Raw genomic sequence first — 18,764 nt, 5'->3', positions numbered from 1 at the left:
ACCTCAACCCAGCACGTTATCGTGATAGAGGTTAGTGTAATAATGTTACATATAAATTACAGTACGTCAAATGTGGCCCGTTTATTTCAGGAAGGCTTCCCTCAGCTATTCACTTGCTTACACGTACACTACCAGTCAAACATTTTAGAACCCCTATTCATTCAAAGGTTTTTCATTATTTGTAAAAAAAAAAATTACATTGTAGAATAATAGTGAAGACATCAAAACTATGGAATAACACATATGGAATCATGTAGTAAACAAAAAAGTGTTAAACAAATCAAAGTATATTTTATATTTGAGAATCTTCAAATAGCCACCCTTTGCTATGATGACAGCTTTGCATACTCTTGGCATTCTCTCAACCAGCTTCACCTGGAATGCTTTTCCAACAGTCTTGAAGGAGTTCCCACATATGCTGAGCACTTGTTGGCTGCTTTTCCGTCAATCTGCGGTCCAACTCATCCCAAACCACCTCAATTGGGTTGAGGTCAGGGGATTGTGGAGGCCAGGTCATCTGATGCAGCACTCCATCACTCTCCTTCTTGGTAAAATAGCCCTTACACAGCCTGGAGGTGTGTTGGGTCATTGTCCTGTGGAAAAACAAATGATAGTCCCACTAAGCCCAAACCAGATGGGATGGCGTATCGATGTAGAATGCTGTGGTAGCCATGCTGGTTAAGTGTGCCTTGAATTCTAAATTAATCACAGACCGTGTCACCAGCAAAGCACACCCACACCATAACACCACCTCCTCCATGCTTTACGGTGGGAAATACACATGTGGAGATCATCCGTTCACCCACACGCGTCTCACAAAGACACAGCGGTTGGAACCAAAAATCTCAAATTTGGACTCCAGATCAAAGTTCAAATTTCCACCAGTCTAATATCCATTGCTCGTGTTTCTTGGCCCAAGCAGGTCTCTTCTTCTTATTGGTATCCATTAGTAGTGGTTTCTTTGCAGCAATTCAACCATGAAGGCCTGATTCACATAGTCCCCTCTGAAGATTTGATGTTGAGATGTGTCTGTTACTTGAACTGTGAAGCATTTATTTGGGCTGGTAACTCTAATGAACTTATCCTCTGCAGCAGAGATAACTATTGGTTTTCTATTCCTGTGGCGGTCCTCATGAGAGCCAGATTCATCATAGCGCTTGATGTTTTTTGCGACTGCACTTGAAGAAACGTTCAAAGTTCTTGACATTTTCCGTATTGACTAACCTTCATGTCTTAAAGTAATGATGGACTGTCGTTTCTCTTTGCTTATTTGAGCTATTCTTGCCATAATATGGACTTGGTATTTGACCAAATAGGGCTATTTCTGTATACCCCCCCTACCTTGTCACAACACAACTGATTGGCTCAAACGCATTAAGAAGGAAAGAAATTCCACAAATTAACTTTTAAGAAGGCACACCTGTTAATAGAAATGCATTCCAGGTGACTACCTCATGAAGCTGGTTGAGAGAATGCCAAGTGTGCAAAGCTGTCAACAAGGCAAAGGGTGGCTATTTGAAGAATCTCAAATATAAAATATGATTCCATATGTGTTATTTCATAGTTTTGATGTCTTCACTATTATTCTACAATGTAGAAAATAGTAAAAATAAAGAAAAATCCTTGAATGAGTAGGTGTTCTAAAACCTTTGACCGGTAGTGTTCATCCTCATGTATCTGCCATAGTGGAACTTGTGAGACTTCTGTACAACATTGTTTTCCAATTCAACTCATGTACTGATAATAACCTCCTCTCTTCTTGTGTCAGGCTGCAGATGCAGAGGCTGCAGGTCCTGGGGTCAAGCAGGAGAGGTCTGAAGGAGAGGAGGACCCACGGTACTGCAGAGATATCCAGACTGGAGTGGCTGGAGCTCCCCCTGTAGTCACGGAGGACCCCACCGCCACCCCAGCACCGCCCAGGACCCGACACAGCATCACGGAGGTCAGTGGAACGCCGAACGCCGTCCTCAAGACAGAGACTATAACGGGGCTGAGGCAACTGGGCTGTCCTCCTGCTCCCCGTTCAGAGTATTTACTTTACAGTAGCCCGACGACGGTTCTGTCCCATCTGGATTTAGGTGACTCATTACAGACTGGCAATGATCCGTCCTGTTCATATGCTACGGAGACAGAGATGATAGCTGCTGACATGCCTGTGGGCTTAGATACACAGACTAATCCAATGAGAGGGGACTGGAACCGGTACAGCAGTGGTGTATACTCTGAAGGATGCCTAGATAAGAAAGGGGAGGGTCTGGTCGTAGATGAGGTGACTGTGAAAGTGGAGGGCGATGCTCCTTTGACATGGAATGTAGACAAGTCTAACTTAGGAGAAGGACACTCGCAGGTCAACACCAGTGACTTCTGGGATTACAGGGAAAGTTTAGAGACAAATACAAATGTCGCAACCCACTCCCCTTTACACACGCTTAGGGATCGCCACCCAGTGTCCACGACTATGGCACCTTCCGATTCACACGGCCGTGTCCTTTTTGATCAGGTATTGAACTCAAACGACAGGGCTAGAGCCCAGGCTCAGGGAGGGGGAGCCACGTCAGGCAATAGTAAAGAGAAACGGTTCCTCTGCATGTTCTGTAACAAAGGCTTCAGCTGCCTCCAGAAGGTGGAGATCCACCAGAGAGTCCACACAGGGGAGAAACCCTACAGCTGTACCCAGTGTCACATGCGCTTCGCCCAGGCTTGCAACCTAAAGAGGCACCAGAGGGTCCACACAGGAGAGAAATCCTACAGCTGCCCCCCAGTGTGAGAAGAGGTTCTCCCACCAGCACCAGCTGAAGATGCACCTGAAGGTCCACACGGAAGAGAGGCTGTTCGCCTGTACTTAGGGCTGTTACGGTGATCTTTTTACCGCCACACCGGCGGTCATGAGTCATGACCGCAGTCAAATTCCACATGACCGTTGAGTCACGGTATCTAGGCTACTCCAAAACTGCGCTCTGTAAATGAATGGCGCTGATGAGCGTTAGTAGCCTACCAAACTTGCTTACTGCCGTTAAGTTGCTAATGGCCTGGTACTCAGCGCTCTAGTGTCCCTCAAATCCCGCTGACAGAAATGCAATCAAAAATTGCATCAAACACTTCATGATTTAACTTGAATAATATGCAGAGTTCGCAATAGCAACAAAAAAACGTGTTGCATTCTGGAAAACACAGGTGTATTGACCATGACATTCAATTTCAAGTTCCACTTTTTCATATTTAATTTAATTCATTCATTGGGTATGCTGCAAAGTTTTTAGGACATTACATTAACAACCTAGAGTCGATTGAGATGCAGCCCATTCAAAAATATATATATATCTAGCTTAAACAGACAGATTTTGATGGGGAATTTGTTATAATGCTAATTAGGTTTTCGCGGGGCGCGGACATCGACTCTAGGAGGTTAACTGCTAAGGACAGCTCATGAGGTCTCCTAAGTATCTGTCGACTAGGTGGGACTTTTATTACTAAAGAAGCTTCATGCATAGGTTTTATTTCTACCCATAAGAGTAGGAGTAAAATGTCTCCATTCTCAGCACTTACGACTCATTTTCTACTCTGGGACGCTTTGTGGATACAGCCCCTGGTATTGATAAATGTTGTTTTAAGTGTGGGACCATGCCTTCAGATGATCAAATCACCCCCTAGAGTTGATTGGCACACCTGTGCGTCAATCTAAGTAGCATTTTTAAAAAATCCCCATCAAAATCTGTCAGTTTTTATGTTTTTTTGCATTGGATGCGTCTCAATCCACCGCATCCGCCTATGTCGCACTACCTCATCTGCAGTGAAAGGTGGCATACAGTGGGGGAAAAAAGTATTTAGTCAGCCACCAATTGTGCAAGTTCTCCCACTGAGAGAGGCCTGTAATTTTCATCATAGGTACACGTCAACTATGACAGACAAATTGAGAATTTTTTTCTCCAGAAAATCACATTGTAGGATTTTTAATGAATTTATTTGCAAATTATGGTGGAAAATAAGTATTTGGTCACCTACAAACAAGCAAGATTTCTGGCTCTCACAGACCTGTAACTTCTTCTTTAAGAGGCTCCTCTGTCCTCCACTCGTTACCTGTATTAATGGCACCTCTTTGAACTTGTTATCAGTATAAAAGACACCTGTCCACAACCTCAAACAGTCACACTCCAAACTCCACTATGGCCAAGACCAAAGAGCTGTCAAAGGACACCAGAAACAAAATTGTAGACCTGCACCAGGCTGGGAAGACTGAATCTGCAATAGGTAAGCAGCTTGGTTTGAAGAAATCAACTGTGGGAGCAATTATTAGGAAATGGAAGACATACAAGACCACTGATAATCTCCCTCGATCTGGGGCTCCACGCAAGATCTCACCCCGTGGGGTCAAAATGATCACAAGAACGGTGAGCAAAAATCCCAGAACCACACGGGGGACCTAGTGAATGACCTGCAGAGAGCTGGGACCAAAGTAACAAAGCCTACCATCAGTAACACACTACGCCGCCAGGGACTCAAATCCTGCAGTGACAGACGTGTCCCCCCTGCTTAAGCCAGTACATGTCCAGGCCCGTCTGAAGTCTGCTAGAGTGCATTTGGATGATCCGGAAGAGGATTGGGAGAATGTCATATGGTCAGATGAAACCAAAATAGAACTTTTTGGTAAAAACTCAACTCGTCGTGTTTGGAGGACAAAGAATGCTGAGTTGCATCCAAAGAACACCATACCTACTGTGAAGCATGGGGGTGGAAACATCATGCTTTGGGGCTGTTTTTTCTGCAAAGGGACCAGGACGACTGATCCGTGTAAAGGAAAGAATGAATGGGGCCATGTATCGTGAGATTTTGAGTGAAAACCTCCTTCCATCAGCAAGGGCATTGAAGATGAAACGTGGCTGGGTCTTTCAGCATGACAATGATCCCAAACACACCGCCCGGGCAACGAAGGAGTGGCTTCGTAAGAAGCATTTCAAGGTCCTGGAGTGGCCTAGCCAGTCTCCAGATCTCAACCCCATAGAAAATCTTTGGAGGGAGTTGAAAGTCTGTGTTGCCCAGCGACAGCCCCAAAACATCACTGCTCTAGAGGAGATCTGCATGGAGGAATGGGCCAAAATACCAGCAACAGTGTGTGAAAACCTTGTGAAGACTTACAGAAAACGTTTGACTTGTGTCATTGCCAACAAAGGGCATATAACAAAGTATTGAGAAACTTTTGTTATTGACCAAATACTTATTTTCCACCATAATTTGCAAATAAATTCATTAAAATCCTACAATGTGACTTTCTGGATTTTTTTTCCTCATTTTGTCTGTCATAGTTGACGTGTACCTATGATGAAAATTACAGGCCTCTCTCATCTTTTTAAGTGGGAGAACTTGCACAATTGGTGGCTGATTAAATACTTTTTTTCCCCACTGTATGTGTTATTTCATAGTTTTGATGTCTTCACTATTATTCTACAGTGTAAAAAAAAAATTTAATAAAGAAAAACCCTTGAATGAGTAGGTGTGTCCAAACTTTTGACTGGTACTGTATGTGTAAAAATATATATATTTCCTGAGCTTTCTTATATCTCCTAGATATAGGACAGACACTTCAAAACCTTGTTTCTTATGATTTATTTTTTGACTGTCTTTTTTGCCATTTATGAATGTGTTATTCAATGCATTTATATGGGCTATAGTAGTAAAGGCCAAATTCAATATTTTAAAAAAACATTTTTTTCTTTCTTTGATACCTATAAGGGGTCCTAAAATAGGTAAATTATCCATAGTATGATCATCTTAAAACGATTCCATATGTTAGCTTAGAACCCGCTTGGTTTAGACTTACAGTGGTTATCTGTTAGATTAACAAATACACTGCTAACTAGCAGCATATTTTATTAGCGTTCTAGCTAATGCATTTGAGATTTCCTTTTCCTCAGATGGTGAATTAGCCCAAATCCATATTTCATATATTTGATCAATAAGATGTCCCTACTGTTGGTGTGTGCAAATGTGAGTGCATCTGTCATATCAACTGAACATTGCGGTTACACTAATGAAGAATGACATCAAATACATTTCATTCAGAATTAATTAATGATTAGTGTCAGGAGCTGGTCATTTATCCAACACACCTATTATTGCGTTCGTATTTCATCAACACTGTCCAGTACAAGCATATTAATTAAGGCTATACTATTGTTCAGATTAATATAATAATTGTATGTGATTTATAATGACATATGTTTTAACATAGCATCCTCTTGAACTGACCCGTATCTTCCTGCATTCTAGACTAGAAGACTGAGTGGACCCATGTATTAAATGTCAGTTTGTTTATTTAGAACGCAGGTGAAATCTATTTAAACACAGATTTTTGCATCCAGACATAAAACATCTGTTACATATTGTTTTTACCTATTTCATATTACTTTCATTCAACTACTTATTTTTTTTTCCCCAAGACACTTTTTATGAGAAAGGTATTGTACACTGAATAAAAATATGAACACAACATGCAACAATTTCAAAATGTTTACTGAGTTACAGTTCATATAATCAAATCAGTCAATTGAAATAAATAAATGAGGCCCTGAATGAGGCCCTAAAATATGGATTTCACATGACTGGGAATACAGATATGCATCTGTTGGTAACAGATACCTTTAAAAAAAAAAAGTAGGGGCGTGGATCAGAAACCAGTCAGTATCTGGTGTGACCACCATTTGCCTCATGCAGCGCGACACATCTCCTTCGTTGATCAGGCTATTGATTGTGGCCTGTGAACCCACTCCTCTTCAATGGCTGTGCGAAGTTGCTGGATATTGGCGGGGAATTCGAATACGCTGTCGTACACGTCGATCCAGAGCATCCCAAACATACATGCTCATTGGGTGATGCATCTGGAGAGTATGCAGGCCATGGAAAAACTTGGACATTTTCAGCTTCCAGGAATTGTGTACAGATCCTTGCGAAATGAAATGTGGTGATGGCGGCGAATGAATGGCACCGACAATGGGCCTCAGGGTCTCGTCAAGGTATCTCTGTGCATTCAAATTGCCATCGATAAAATGCAATTGTGTTCGTTGTCCGTAGCTTATCCCTGCCCATACTATAGCCCCACCGCCACCATGAGGCACTCTGTTCACAACTGTTGACATCAGCAAAACACTCGCCCACACGGCGCCGTACATGCTGTCTGCCATCTGCCTGGTACAGTTGAAACCGGGATTCATCCGTGAAAAGCACACCTCCAGCGTGCCAGTGTCCATCGAAGGTGAGCATTTGCCCACTGAAGTCGGTTACGACGCCGAACTGCAGTCAGGTCAAGACCCTGGTGAAGACGACAAGCATGCAGATGAGCTTCCTGATACAGTTTGTGCAAACCCAAAGTTTCATCAGTTGTCCGGTGGCTGGTCTCAGACGATGCCGCAGGTGAAGAAGCCGGATGTGGAGGTCCTGGGCTGGCGTGGTTACATGTGGTCAGCGGTTGAGAGGCCGGTTGGACGTACTGCCAAATTCTCTAAAACGACGTTGGAGGCGGCTTATGGTAGAGAAATGAACATTCAATTCCATGGCAACAGCTCTGGTGGACATTCCTGCAATCAGCATGCCAGTTGCATGCTCCCACAAAACATGCGGCATCTGTGGCATTGTGTTGTGTGACAAAACTGCACATTTTAGAGTGGCCTTTTATTGACACCAGCACAAGTTGCACCTGTGTAATGATGCTGTTTAATCATCTTCTTGATATGCCACACCTGTCAGGTGGATGGATTATCTTGGCAAAGGAGAAATGCTCACAAACAGGGATGTAAACACATTTGTGCACAACATTTGAGGGAAATAAGCTTTTGCGCATATGGAACATTTCTGAGATCCTTTATTTCAGCTCATGAAACATAGGACCAACACTTTACATGTTTATTTTATATTTTTGTACAGTGTAGTTTATTATGCAGATTTTTTGTTGAGACTTACACTACATTACCAAAAGTATGTGGACACCTGCTCATCGAACATCTCATTCCCACAATCATGGGCATTTATATGGAGTTGGTCCCCCCTTTGCTGCTATAACAGCCTCCACTCTTCTGGGAAGGCATTCCACTAGATGTTGGAACATTGCTGCGGGGACTTGCTTCCATTCAGCCAGATGCATTAGTGAGGTCGGGCACCGATGTTGGGCATTCCAATTCATCCCACGGGTTCGATGGAGTTGAGGTCAGGGCTCTGTGCAGGCCAGTCAAGTTCTTCCACACCGATCTCGACAAACCATTTCTGTATGGACCTCGCTTTGTGCACTGGGGCATTGTCATGCTTAAACAGGAAAGGGCCTTCCCCAAACTCCTGGCATCCGCCAAACCCAGATTTGTCCGTCGGACTGCCAGATGGTGGAGCGTGATTCATCACTCCAGAGAACGCTTTCCACTGCTCCAGAGTCCAATGGCGGCAAGCTTTACACCACTCCAGCCAACGCTTGGCATTGCGCATGGTGATCTTAGGCTTGTGTGCGGCTGCTTGGCAATGGAAACCCATTTCATGAAGCTCCCGATGAACAGTTATTGTGCTGACGTTGCTTCCAGAGGCAGTTTGGAACTCTGTAGTGAGTGTTGCAACCGAGAATATACGATTTTTACGCGCTTCAGCACTCGCCGGTCACGTTCTGTGAGCTTGTGTGGTCTACCACTTCGCGGCTGAGCCATTGTTGCTCCTACAGAACTTACAGTTGACCGGGCAGCTCTAGCAGAGCAGAAATTTGACAATCTGACTTGTTGGAAAGGTGGCATCCTATGACGGTGCCACGTTGAAAGTCACTGAGCTCTTCAGTAAGGCCATTCTACTGCCAATGTTTGTCTATGGAAATTGCATGGCTGTGTGCTCGATTTTATACACCAGTCAGCAACGGGTGTGGCTGAAATAGCATTATCCACTAATTTGAAGAGGAGTCCAAATACTTTAGTATATATAGTGTATTTCTGGTTTTCATAGGGTGTATTTGTTTATGTTTAATAAATACAAAATTGGACTTTTCATTGAGACTATTTAGTATACAGCGCTTTCGGAAAGTATTCAGACCCCTTCCCCTTTTCCACATTTTGTTACATTACAGCCTTATTCTAAAATTGATTAAATGAATTGTTTTCCTCATCAATCTACACACTATACCCCGTAATGACAAAGCAAAAACAGATTTTTAGACATTTTTTCAAATGTAATAAAAAACAACAACATATACCTTATTTACATATGTATTCAGACTCTTTGCTATGAGACTCGAAATTGAGCTCAGGTGCATCCTGTTTCCATTGATCATCCCTTTAGATGTTGCTACAACTTGATTGGAGTCCACCTGTGGTAAACTCAATTGATTGGACATGATTTGGAAAGGCACACACCTGTCTATATAAGGTCCCACAGTTGACAGTGCATGTCAGAGCAAAAACCAAGCCATGAGGTTGAAGGAATTGTCCGTAGAGCTCCGAGACAGGATTGTGTCGAGGCACAGATCTGGGTAAGGGTACCAAAACATTTCTGCAGCATTGAAGGTCCCCAAGAACACAGTGGCCTCCATCATTCTTTAATGGAAGAAGTTTGGAACCACCTAGACTCTTCCTAGAGCTGGACGCCCGGCCAAACTGCGCAATCGGGGGAGAATTTATAAAAACCTGTTTTTGCTTTGTCATTATGGGGTATTGTGTATAGATTGATGAAGGAAAAAAAACAATTTAATCCACTTTAGAATAAGGCTGTAATGTAACAAAGTGGAAAAAGTCAAGCGGTCTGAATACTTTCTTAACAAAGATAAACCAAAAAATGTCATTCCTAGCTCAGACCTCAAAATGACATTGACACCCTAAAGGCTCTGGCAAGTGCGCTAGTCCAGTGTCACTTTGATTATGCCTGCACATCATGGTTCACCAGCAGCCCCAAACATCTAAAGAATGAGCTACAGACCAGCCAAAATAAGTTTGTAAAAATGTTACTTAAACTCCACCCTCATACTCATCTGGAGGTCGAACATTTGAATAGTCTAATTAATTAAACTTAGTCTGGTCCTCAGAGATATCATGGACTCAGCCCCTAGTACCTATCCAACAATTTTTCATTTGTTAGAAATGTCCACCAGCATAATACCAGAGCCAGATAATCTAATATTAACTGTTTTAAATATATAGTCTATCTGGTAGAACACATTTGTATATACCTGAACTGTTTTAAAAATATAGTCTATCTGGTAGAACACATTTGTATATACTGGTGCTGTTGAATGGAACAAACTACCACGGCAACTCAAAGCCATACCAACCATAAACACTTTTTAAAAAGAATGTCAAAAGCTGGCTAATGAGTGAACAGTATAACTTTGTTTTGGTCTGTATCTCTGTAATGTGTCTATGTATGTAATTGTATATGTATTTATGTCAAAAAAATTGAGACCACAATGGAAATAGTTCTCTGACTTTATTCTGCAATTCCGGTCACGTTTTTATTTTTTATTTTTAATCTTTGTACTGTGTGTATTCATGTATTTTTTAAACGGACAAATAAAATCAATCAATCATATCCACCATTACGGGTGTACAATGATGAAGTAATTCTGTAACTACAGTATAGGACTCAAATGTAGTGGGGATGGGTAAACACTCCATGTTGAAAGTGTGTTTATTATCTGTGTGTGCGTGTGTACATACCTCTGAGGGAGTGTGTGTCTGTGTAATCTGTATCACCGGTCTCTTCCAGGAGGAGGAGGGTCCAGAGGTGCTGCTGGTGAAAGAGGGGTGTGAGGAGGGTCTGGGGAACACTGAGGGGACCATGGTCATGGAGGACAATCAGACTACACCTCCTCCTGAGGAACCAGCTGAGCAGCACAGGACCACACACAGTCTCACTGAGGTGAGCCCACTGTGAACTACTGTCTGAATGGTATTAGGTCAGGTCCCGTATCCACAAAGCCTCTCAGAGTAGGAGTGCTGATCTAGGATCAGTTTAGCCTTTTAGATCATAATGGATAAGACTATGTAGACAGGTGAGGACCTGATCCTCGACTCTTTGTGGATACGGGCCCAGGTCTTTTGTCTTAAGTGTGGGACCATGCCTTTGAATTATCAAACCATTAAAGTGTCAGGTATCAATCAAATCAACTAACATGTTTGCATAGCTCTCATAGCAATCCCTCATTGCCCAATCAGAAGATGCTCCATAGCAGGGTGCTCATATCAGATTTCTTGATCCAACATCATCTCACTCTGTGTCTCTTACAGTCAGTAGACATGGAGGATGGGAAGCCTGATCTGCTGCTAGTCAAAGTGGAGACGATAGAGGATGGACCAGAGAGCATTGATCTGCTGAGTGAACTAAAGATGGGGGAGCAAGGTAAGGGAGAAATACATATAGCCTACATACAGTAATAGATATTCAATAGGAATAGTGATACTCCTGGCTATTGTTTTTTCTTCATTCATAAAATGAAATCAAAAACACACAATGTATGAACTTCACCAGGTAATATACTTTTTTTTTTTAACTCCATATGTAGAGTTCTCTGCCATGTTTGTATAGTCTATTTTGTAACCTCCTCCTGCAGGTGATTGGCTAGAGGCTAATAGAGGAGACTGGGCGACCATCTTGGATTCCCAGACCCAGACGGATGCAGCCAAGGGGCCCAGGGGACAACGTCACCGAGCAGACCACGACCAGAGGCGACATAGTGGAGGTCAGTGGATGGGACAGCGTCCTCAACTCTGGGCTGGGGAACAACACTGTTAACCACAACCAGAAACAGACAGTCGAACACAAAACAACAACCAAACTTAGTCTCCATGACAACAGACTGGCTGAGACCAGGGTGAGGCGTAGATTTGGTCTGTTGGAAAGCCTTCAGTTTCCCCAAACAGGTCAAATCAAATCAAATGTATTGGTCACATACACATGGTTAGCAGATGTTATTGCGAATGTAGCGAAATGCTTGTGCTTCTAGTTCGACAGTGCAGCAATATCTAGCAAGTAATATCAACCAGAGATCCACCAGAGGATGCATACGGGAGAGAAACCGTTGGGCTGCCACCTTTGCGGGGCCAGTTTTTCACAATCGTCCAGCCTGAAGAGGCACCAGAGAGTCTACACGGGAGAAACCCTACAGCTGCCCCCAGTGTGAGAAGAGGTTCTCCCACAAGCACCAGCTGAAGATGCACCTGAAGATGCACATGGGAGAGAGGCCGTTCACCTGTATGCACTGTGGGAAGAGGTTCTCAGAGAGGAGCTACCTCAAGATACACCAGCAGAAAATGCACACGGCCCATGTATAGTGTATAGCAGGGTTTCCATTAGCTGGTAATAGCCAACCTTTAGCCGCTAAATAAAATTGGCGCAGGCAAATTGTCCAGGAGAATAAAAATATACCATGATTTTTTTTGCCTATTCATTGATTGAAATACCAGTCAATGTAAATACAGTGCCTTAAGAAAGTATTCATACTTATTAAAAACGTTGTTGTGTTACAGCCTGAATTCAAAATGGATTAAATAGATTTCTCTCTCGCCCATCTACACACAAAACCCCATAATGACAAAGTGAAATGTTCTTAGACATTTTTGCTAATTTATTAAAAATGAAATACAGAAATATCTAATTTACGTAAGTATTCACACTCCTGAGTCAATACATGTTACATTTACATTTTGAGTCATTTAGAGACGCTCTTATCCAGAGCGACTTACAGTTAGTGAATACATTTTTTATATATATACAGTGGGGAGACAAGTATTTGATACACTGCACAACGATTTTGCAGGTTTTCCTACTTACAAAGCATGTAGAGGTCTGTAACTTTATCATAGGTACACTTCAACTGTGAGAGACGGAATCTAAAACAAGAATCCAGAAAATCACATTGTATGGATTCTAAAGGTAATTCATTTGCATTTTGTTGCATTGCTAGAACCAGGTTTTCCTCTAGGATTTTGACTGTGCTTAGCTCCATTCCATTCCCCAGTCCTTAACTATTACAAGCATACCCATAACATGATGCAGCCACCACTATGCTTGAAAATATGGAGAGTGGTACTCAGTAAGTGTTATGTTGGGGGCAAATCCAATACAACACTTTGTATTCAGGACAAAAAGTGAATTGTTTTGCCACATTTTTTGCAGTATTACTTTAGTGCCTTGTTGCAAACAGGATGCATGTTTTGTAGGGTTGGGCGGTATCCATATTTTCATATCGTTATACTGTTCTCTCATAGCATATAGATATACGTTACTACCGGCTTAGTACACAAGGGGATGCCAAAAGCCCATTGGTGTCTTTCCAGAATTTCAATGGAGGCTGCTAACTAAATATGCTAACGATCACAAACTAAATAAACTAATTGCAAAGATAGTTATACATATACAGTGGGGGAAAAAAGTATTTAGTCAGCCACCAATTGTGCAAGTTCTCCCACTTAAAAAGATGAGAGAGGCCTGTAATTGTCATCATAGGTACCGTCAACTATGACAGACAAATTGAGAAAAGAAATCCATAAAATCACATTGTAGGATTTTTAATGAATTTATTTGCTAATTATGGTGGAAATTAAGTATTTGGTCACCTACAAACAAGCAATATTTCTGGCTCTCACAGACCTGTAACTTCTTCTTTAAGAGGCTCCTCTGTCCTCCACTCGTTACCTGTATTAATGGCACCTGTTTGAACTTGTTATCAGTATAAAAGACACCTGTCCACAACCTCAAACAGTCACACTCCAAACTCCACTATGGCCAAGACCAAAGAGCTGTCAAAGGACACCAGAAACAAAATTGTAGACCTGCACCAGGCTGGGAAGACTGAATCTGCAATAGGTAAGCAGCTTGGTTTGAAGAAATCAACTGTGGGGAGCAATTATTAGGAAATGGAAGACATACAAGACCACTGATAATCTCCCTCGATCTGGGGCTCCACGCAAGATCTCACCCCGTCGTCAAAATGATCAGAAGAACGATGAGCAAAATCTCAGAACCACACGGGGGACCTAGTGAATGACCTGCAGAGAGCTGGGACCAAAGTAACAAAGCCTACCATCAGTAACACACTACGCCGCCAGGGACTCAAATCCTGCAGTGCCAGACGTGTCCCCCTGCTTAAGCCAGTACATGTCCAGGCCCGTCTGAAGTTAGCTAGAGTGCATTTGGATGATCCAGAAGAGGATTGGGAGAATGTCATATGGTCAGATGAAACCAAAATAGAACTTTTTGGTAAAAACTCAACTCGTCGTGTTTGGAGGACAAAGAATGCTGAGTTGCATCCAAAGAACACCATACCTACTGTGAAGCATGGGGTGGAAACATCATGCTTTGGGGCTGTTTTCTGCAAAGGGACCAGGAACGACTGATCCGTGTAAAGGAAAGAATGAATGGGGCCATGTATCGTGAGATTTTGAGTGAAAACCTCCTTCCATCAGCAAGGGCATTGAAGATGAAACGTGGCTGGGTCTTTCAGCATGACAATGATCCCAAACACACCGCCCGGCAACGAAGGAGTGGCTTCGTAGAAGCATTTCAAGGTCCTGGAGTGGCCTAGCCAGTCTCCAGATCTCAACCCCATAGAAAATCTTTGGAGGGAGTTGAATGTCCGTGTTGCACCAGCGACAGCCCCAAAACATCACTGCTCTAGAGGAGATCTGCATGGAGGAATGGGACAAAATACCAGCAACAGTGTGTGAAAACCTTGTGAAGACTTACAGAAAACGTTTGACCTGTGTCATTGCCAACAAAGGGTATATAACAAAGTATTGAGAAACTTTTGTTATTGACCAAATACTTATTTTCCACCATAATTTGCAAATAAATTCATTAAAAATCCTACAATGTGATTTTCTGGATTTTTTTTCTTCTAATTTTGTCTGTCATAGTTGACGTGTACCTATGATGAAAATTACAGGCCTCTCTCATCTTTTTAAGTGGGAGAACTTCAACAATTGGTGGCTGACTAAATACTTTTTTTCCCCACTGTATAGGTAGGAGCTACCGAATGTCATTTTTGGTGAATTTGGTTATTTACAAGCGAATGTGAACGAGACACATTGTGCAAATGAACAAAGTTTTGCCGCATGCTTGTCTGAAGGAAGAACAGTATTGCTTCTGGAGCAGCATGTGTAGGCTACACACTGTGTCTGTGTGGAGTCTGGAATCACTAGGGCAATAGGCCTGCCAGCTCTGCTCAGAGAAGAGCTTCCAGGAAATTTGAACAGATCCATGCAACATGGGGCTGTGCATTATCAATCTGAAACATGAGGTGATGGCGGCGGATGAATGGCACAACAATGGGCCTCAGGATCTCGTCACGGTGTCTTTGTGCATTGAAATTGCCATCGATAAAATGCAATTGTGTTCGTTGTCCGTAGCTTAGGCCTGCCCATACCATAACCCCACCGCCACCATGGGGCACTCTGTTCACAACGCTGACATCAGTAAACCGCTCGCCCACACGATGCCATACGCGTGGTCTGCGGTTGTGAGGCCGGTTGGACATACTGCCAAATTCTCTAAAATGACGTTGGAGGCGGCTTATGGTAGAGAAATGAACATTACATTCTCTGGCAACAGCTCTGGTGGACATTCCTGCTGTCAGCATGCCAATTGCACGCTCCCTCAAAACCTGAGACATCTGTGGCATTGTGTTGCACATTTTAGAGTGGCCTTTTATTGTCCCCAGCACAAGGTGCACCTGTATAATGACCATGCTGTTTAGAATAGGTAAACCTTTCTAATGGGGGATCGAAGATTTACATAGGCTAGTACTTTTGCTGTTTGTTACTCGTCTTGTTGGCTGAGGAAAAGTACATCTTCACAGTGCGCATCGGAATTCAGTAAGAAGGATGCACGCAGTTGCATCCTCGTTGCATGTTCTGTCATTCTGAGCACCGTGGGTGGATGCCCTAATCAGGTTATGCAGCCAATGCATATGGGTCTGGTACATTTCTAAAATGTCAGGTAAAATGCTGCCGGTCAAATGTCCAGCGCCACATTTTCCTAACTGAAACCCTGGTGTATAGTGACATGTAATGTAGTACTAGTTAGTTTGTTTGTAGTTAATTTTGTTTGTTTTGGATGAAGTAGGGAACTGGATGAGATGAACTGAGGAAAGAATGAGTATGATGAGGTAGAGTAGATGATATGGTGATTGTTGGTGTGATGGTGTCTGTAAAAATGCTTCACTGATGAAAAGTGAAAAACTTATCCTGTTGTTTGATGCTGGTGTTTTATAATGAGGAAATTATAGTGCCTTAATTCATGTTTACTTGACAGGAAGTAGTGTGTAATGTAATGTTGAACCTTTTCTAAAGTGAGGGCACAAGATTTACAGAAATGTAAAGTGTTACCATAGTCAGAAACATTATTCTACACATATTTTGTACAATAAAAGTACTGTACAGTCGTGGTCAAAAGTTTTGAGAATGACACAAATACACATTTTCACAAAGTCTGCTGCCTCAGTTTTGATGATGGCAATTTGCATATACTCCAGAATGTCATGAAGAGTGATCAGATGAATTGCAATTAATTCCATTGTCCCTATTTGTCATGAAAATGAACTTAATCCCCAAAAAACAATTCCACTGCATTTCAGCCCTGCCACAAAAGGACCAGCTGCCATCATGTCAGTGATTCTCTCGTTAACACAGGTGAGAGTGTTGACGAGGACAAGGCTGGAGATCACTCTGTCATGCAGATTGAGTTAGAATAACAGACTGGAAGCTTTAAAAGGAGGGTGGTGCTTGAAATCATTGTTCTTCCTCTGTTAACCATGGTTACCTGCAAGGAAATACATGCCGTCATCATTGCTTTGCACAAAAAGGGCTTCACAGGCAAGGATATTGCTGCTTGTAAGATTGCACCTAAATCAACCATTTATCGGATCATCAAGAACTTCAAGGAGAGAGGGTTCAACTGTTGTGAAGAAGGCGTCAAGGCGCCCAAGAAAGTCCAGCAAGTGCCAGGACCGTCTCCTAAAGTTGATTCAGCTGCGGGATCGGGGCACCACCAGTGCAGAGCTTGCTCAGGAATGGCAGCAGGCAGGTGTGAGTGCATTTGCACGCACAGTGAGGTGAATACTTTTGGAGGATGGCCTGGTGTCAAGAAGGGAAGCAAAGAAGCCACTTCTCTCCAGGAAAAACATCAGGGACAGACTGATATTCTGCAAAAGGTACAGGGATTGGACTGCTGAGGACTGGGGTAAAGTCATTTTCTCTGATGAGTCCCCTTTTCGAATGTTTGGGGCATCCGGAAAACACCTTGTCCGGAGAAGACAAGGTGAGCGCTACCATCAGTCCTGTGTCATGCCGACAGTAAAGCATCCTGAGACCATTCATGTGTGGGTTGCTTCTCAGCCAAGGGAGTGGGCTCACTCACAATTTGCCTAAGAACACAGCCATGAATAAAGAATGGTACCAACACATCCCTCCGAGAGCAACTTCTCTCAACCATCCAAGAACAGTTTGGTGACGACCAATGCCTTTTCCAGCATGATGGAGCACCTTGCCATAAGGCAAAAGTGATAACTAAGTGGCTCGGGGAACAAAACATCAACATTTTGGGTCCATGGCCAGGAAACTCCCCAGACCTTAATCCCATTGAGAACTTGTGGTCAATCCTCAAGAGGTGGGTGGACAAACAAAACCCCACAAATTCGGACAAACTCCAAGCATTGATTATGCAAGAATGGGCTACCATCAGTCAGGATGTGGCCCAGAAGTTAATTGACAGCATGCCAGGGCGGATTGCAGAGGTCTTGAAAAAGAAGGGTCAACACTGTAAATATTGACTCTTTGCATAAACTTAATGTAATTGTCAATAAAAGCCTTTGACACTTATGGAATGCTTGTAATTATACTTCAGTATACCATAGTAACATCTGACAAAAATATCTCATAACACTGAAGCAGCGAACTTTGTGAAGACCAACACAATACCAAAATTGACTCTGTGCTGACTGACTTGGTTATTTTTGTATCATTGCAGGGACTGAGTTTCCCTTATCTCAGTCGAACCAAAACATTATACTTAATTCTTGAATCAACACATATGGATTAAAAATAATAATAATACTCCAATGGTGCCATATTGTTAGGTACTTGAATCACAGTGTTATAGATGGGTTTGACTGTGGTTAACCTTCTATAATGTTTCTGTGTGTACAGCAAAGATGTTCTTATATAAATCTTTATATGCTCTTCTGTACAATTTGTGTTTACAGTCTGCAGTCTACGAGGACCTGCTGATTTCCGGTGTTGCTGGCGGGAGAGACTGGATCACTGAAGTGGCTGGTCAGAAACCCTGGCCCCGGATCAGGACACTGGATCAGGAGCCGTCAGCGGTTCCTTCTTGAGTTGGAACCAAGACCCAACCGCGAGGGACAGAGACTCCACCACCACACAGAAAACAACCTGTGGACAGGTGGACTGAACAACCTCAGTCCTGGTGGTCATCAGAGAGACAGAGGCTCCAGTCAGCAGCCCAGACCCTTCTCTTCACAGTCTCAGTGCAGGGATGGAGCAGGACCTGGGGCTGATAGAGATAGATCCTCCTGTTCCTATGATACAAACACCACAGTATCCATGATGAACAGAGCAGGTTACCCTGGGCTTCAGCCTTCACAGAGAGCAGTGGGAGAGCCCCATGGTGGTAGTCTATCAGCAAGTCTGTCTTCTTCTTCAGAGTCTCTTCTAAAGCCTGGTGACTGGGTTCATCGACGGCCTCAACCTGGGTCTAGCTTTCCTGGTCATGGTTACCCCATGAGTACAGACAGGGTCAGG

General features: G+C 43.0%; 1 protein-coding gene and 1 long non-coding RNA gene across 2 annotated transcripts; both read left to right on the top strand.

The window, feature by feature from the left end:
- Positions 1 to 1,772: 1,772 nt before the first annotated feature.
- Positions 1,773 to 18,337, top strand: LOC123484679 (oocyte zinc finger protein XlCOF20-like). The gene is made up of 3 exons (XM_045215244.1): positions 1,773 to 2,725; positions 12,171 to 12,272; positions 18,206 to 18,337. Exons 1-3 carry the CDS (start codon positions 2,135 to 2,137, stop codon positions 18,335 to 18,337), a joined length of 825 nt encoding a protein of 274 aa, XP_045071179.1. The 5' UTR covers positions 1,773 to 2,134.
- On the top strand, positions 10,825 to 11,633 carry LOC123484674. Its single transcript, XR_006658630.1, has 3 exons — positions 10,825 to 10,866; positions 11,235 to 11,346; positions 11,558 to 11,633. It is a non-coding gene; the product is annotated as an uncharacterized LOC123484674 (long non-coding RNA).
- Positions 18,338 to 18,764: the final 427 nt, after the last annotated feature.

Source organism: Coregonus clupeaformis, unplaced genomic scaffold (assembly GCF_020615455.1).
Source record: "Coregonus clupeaformis isolate EN_2021a unplaced genomic scaffold, ASM2061545v1 scaf0402, whole genome shotgun sequence".
Lineage (NCBI taxonomy): Eukaryota > Metazoa > Chordata > Actinopteri > Salmoniformes > Salmonidae > Coregonus > Coregonus clupeaformis.
Note: the sequence above shows the minus strand (reverse complement) of the source record. Positions and strands in the feature narration are given on the sequence as shown.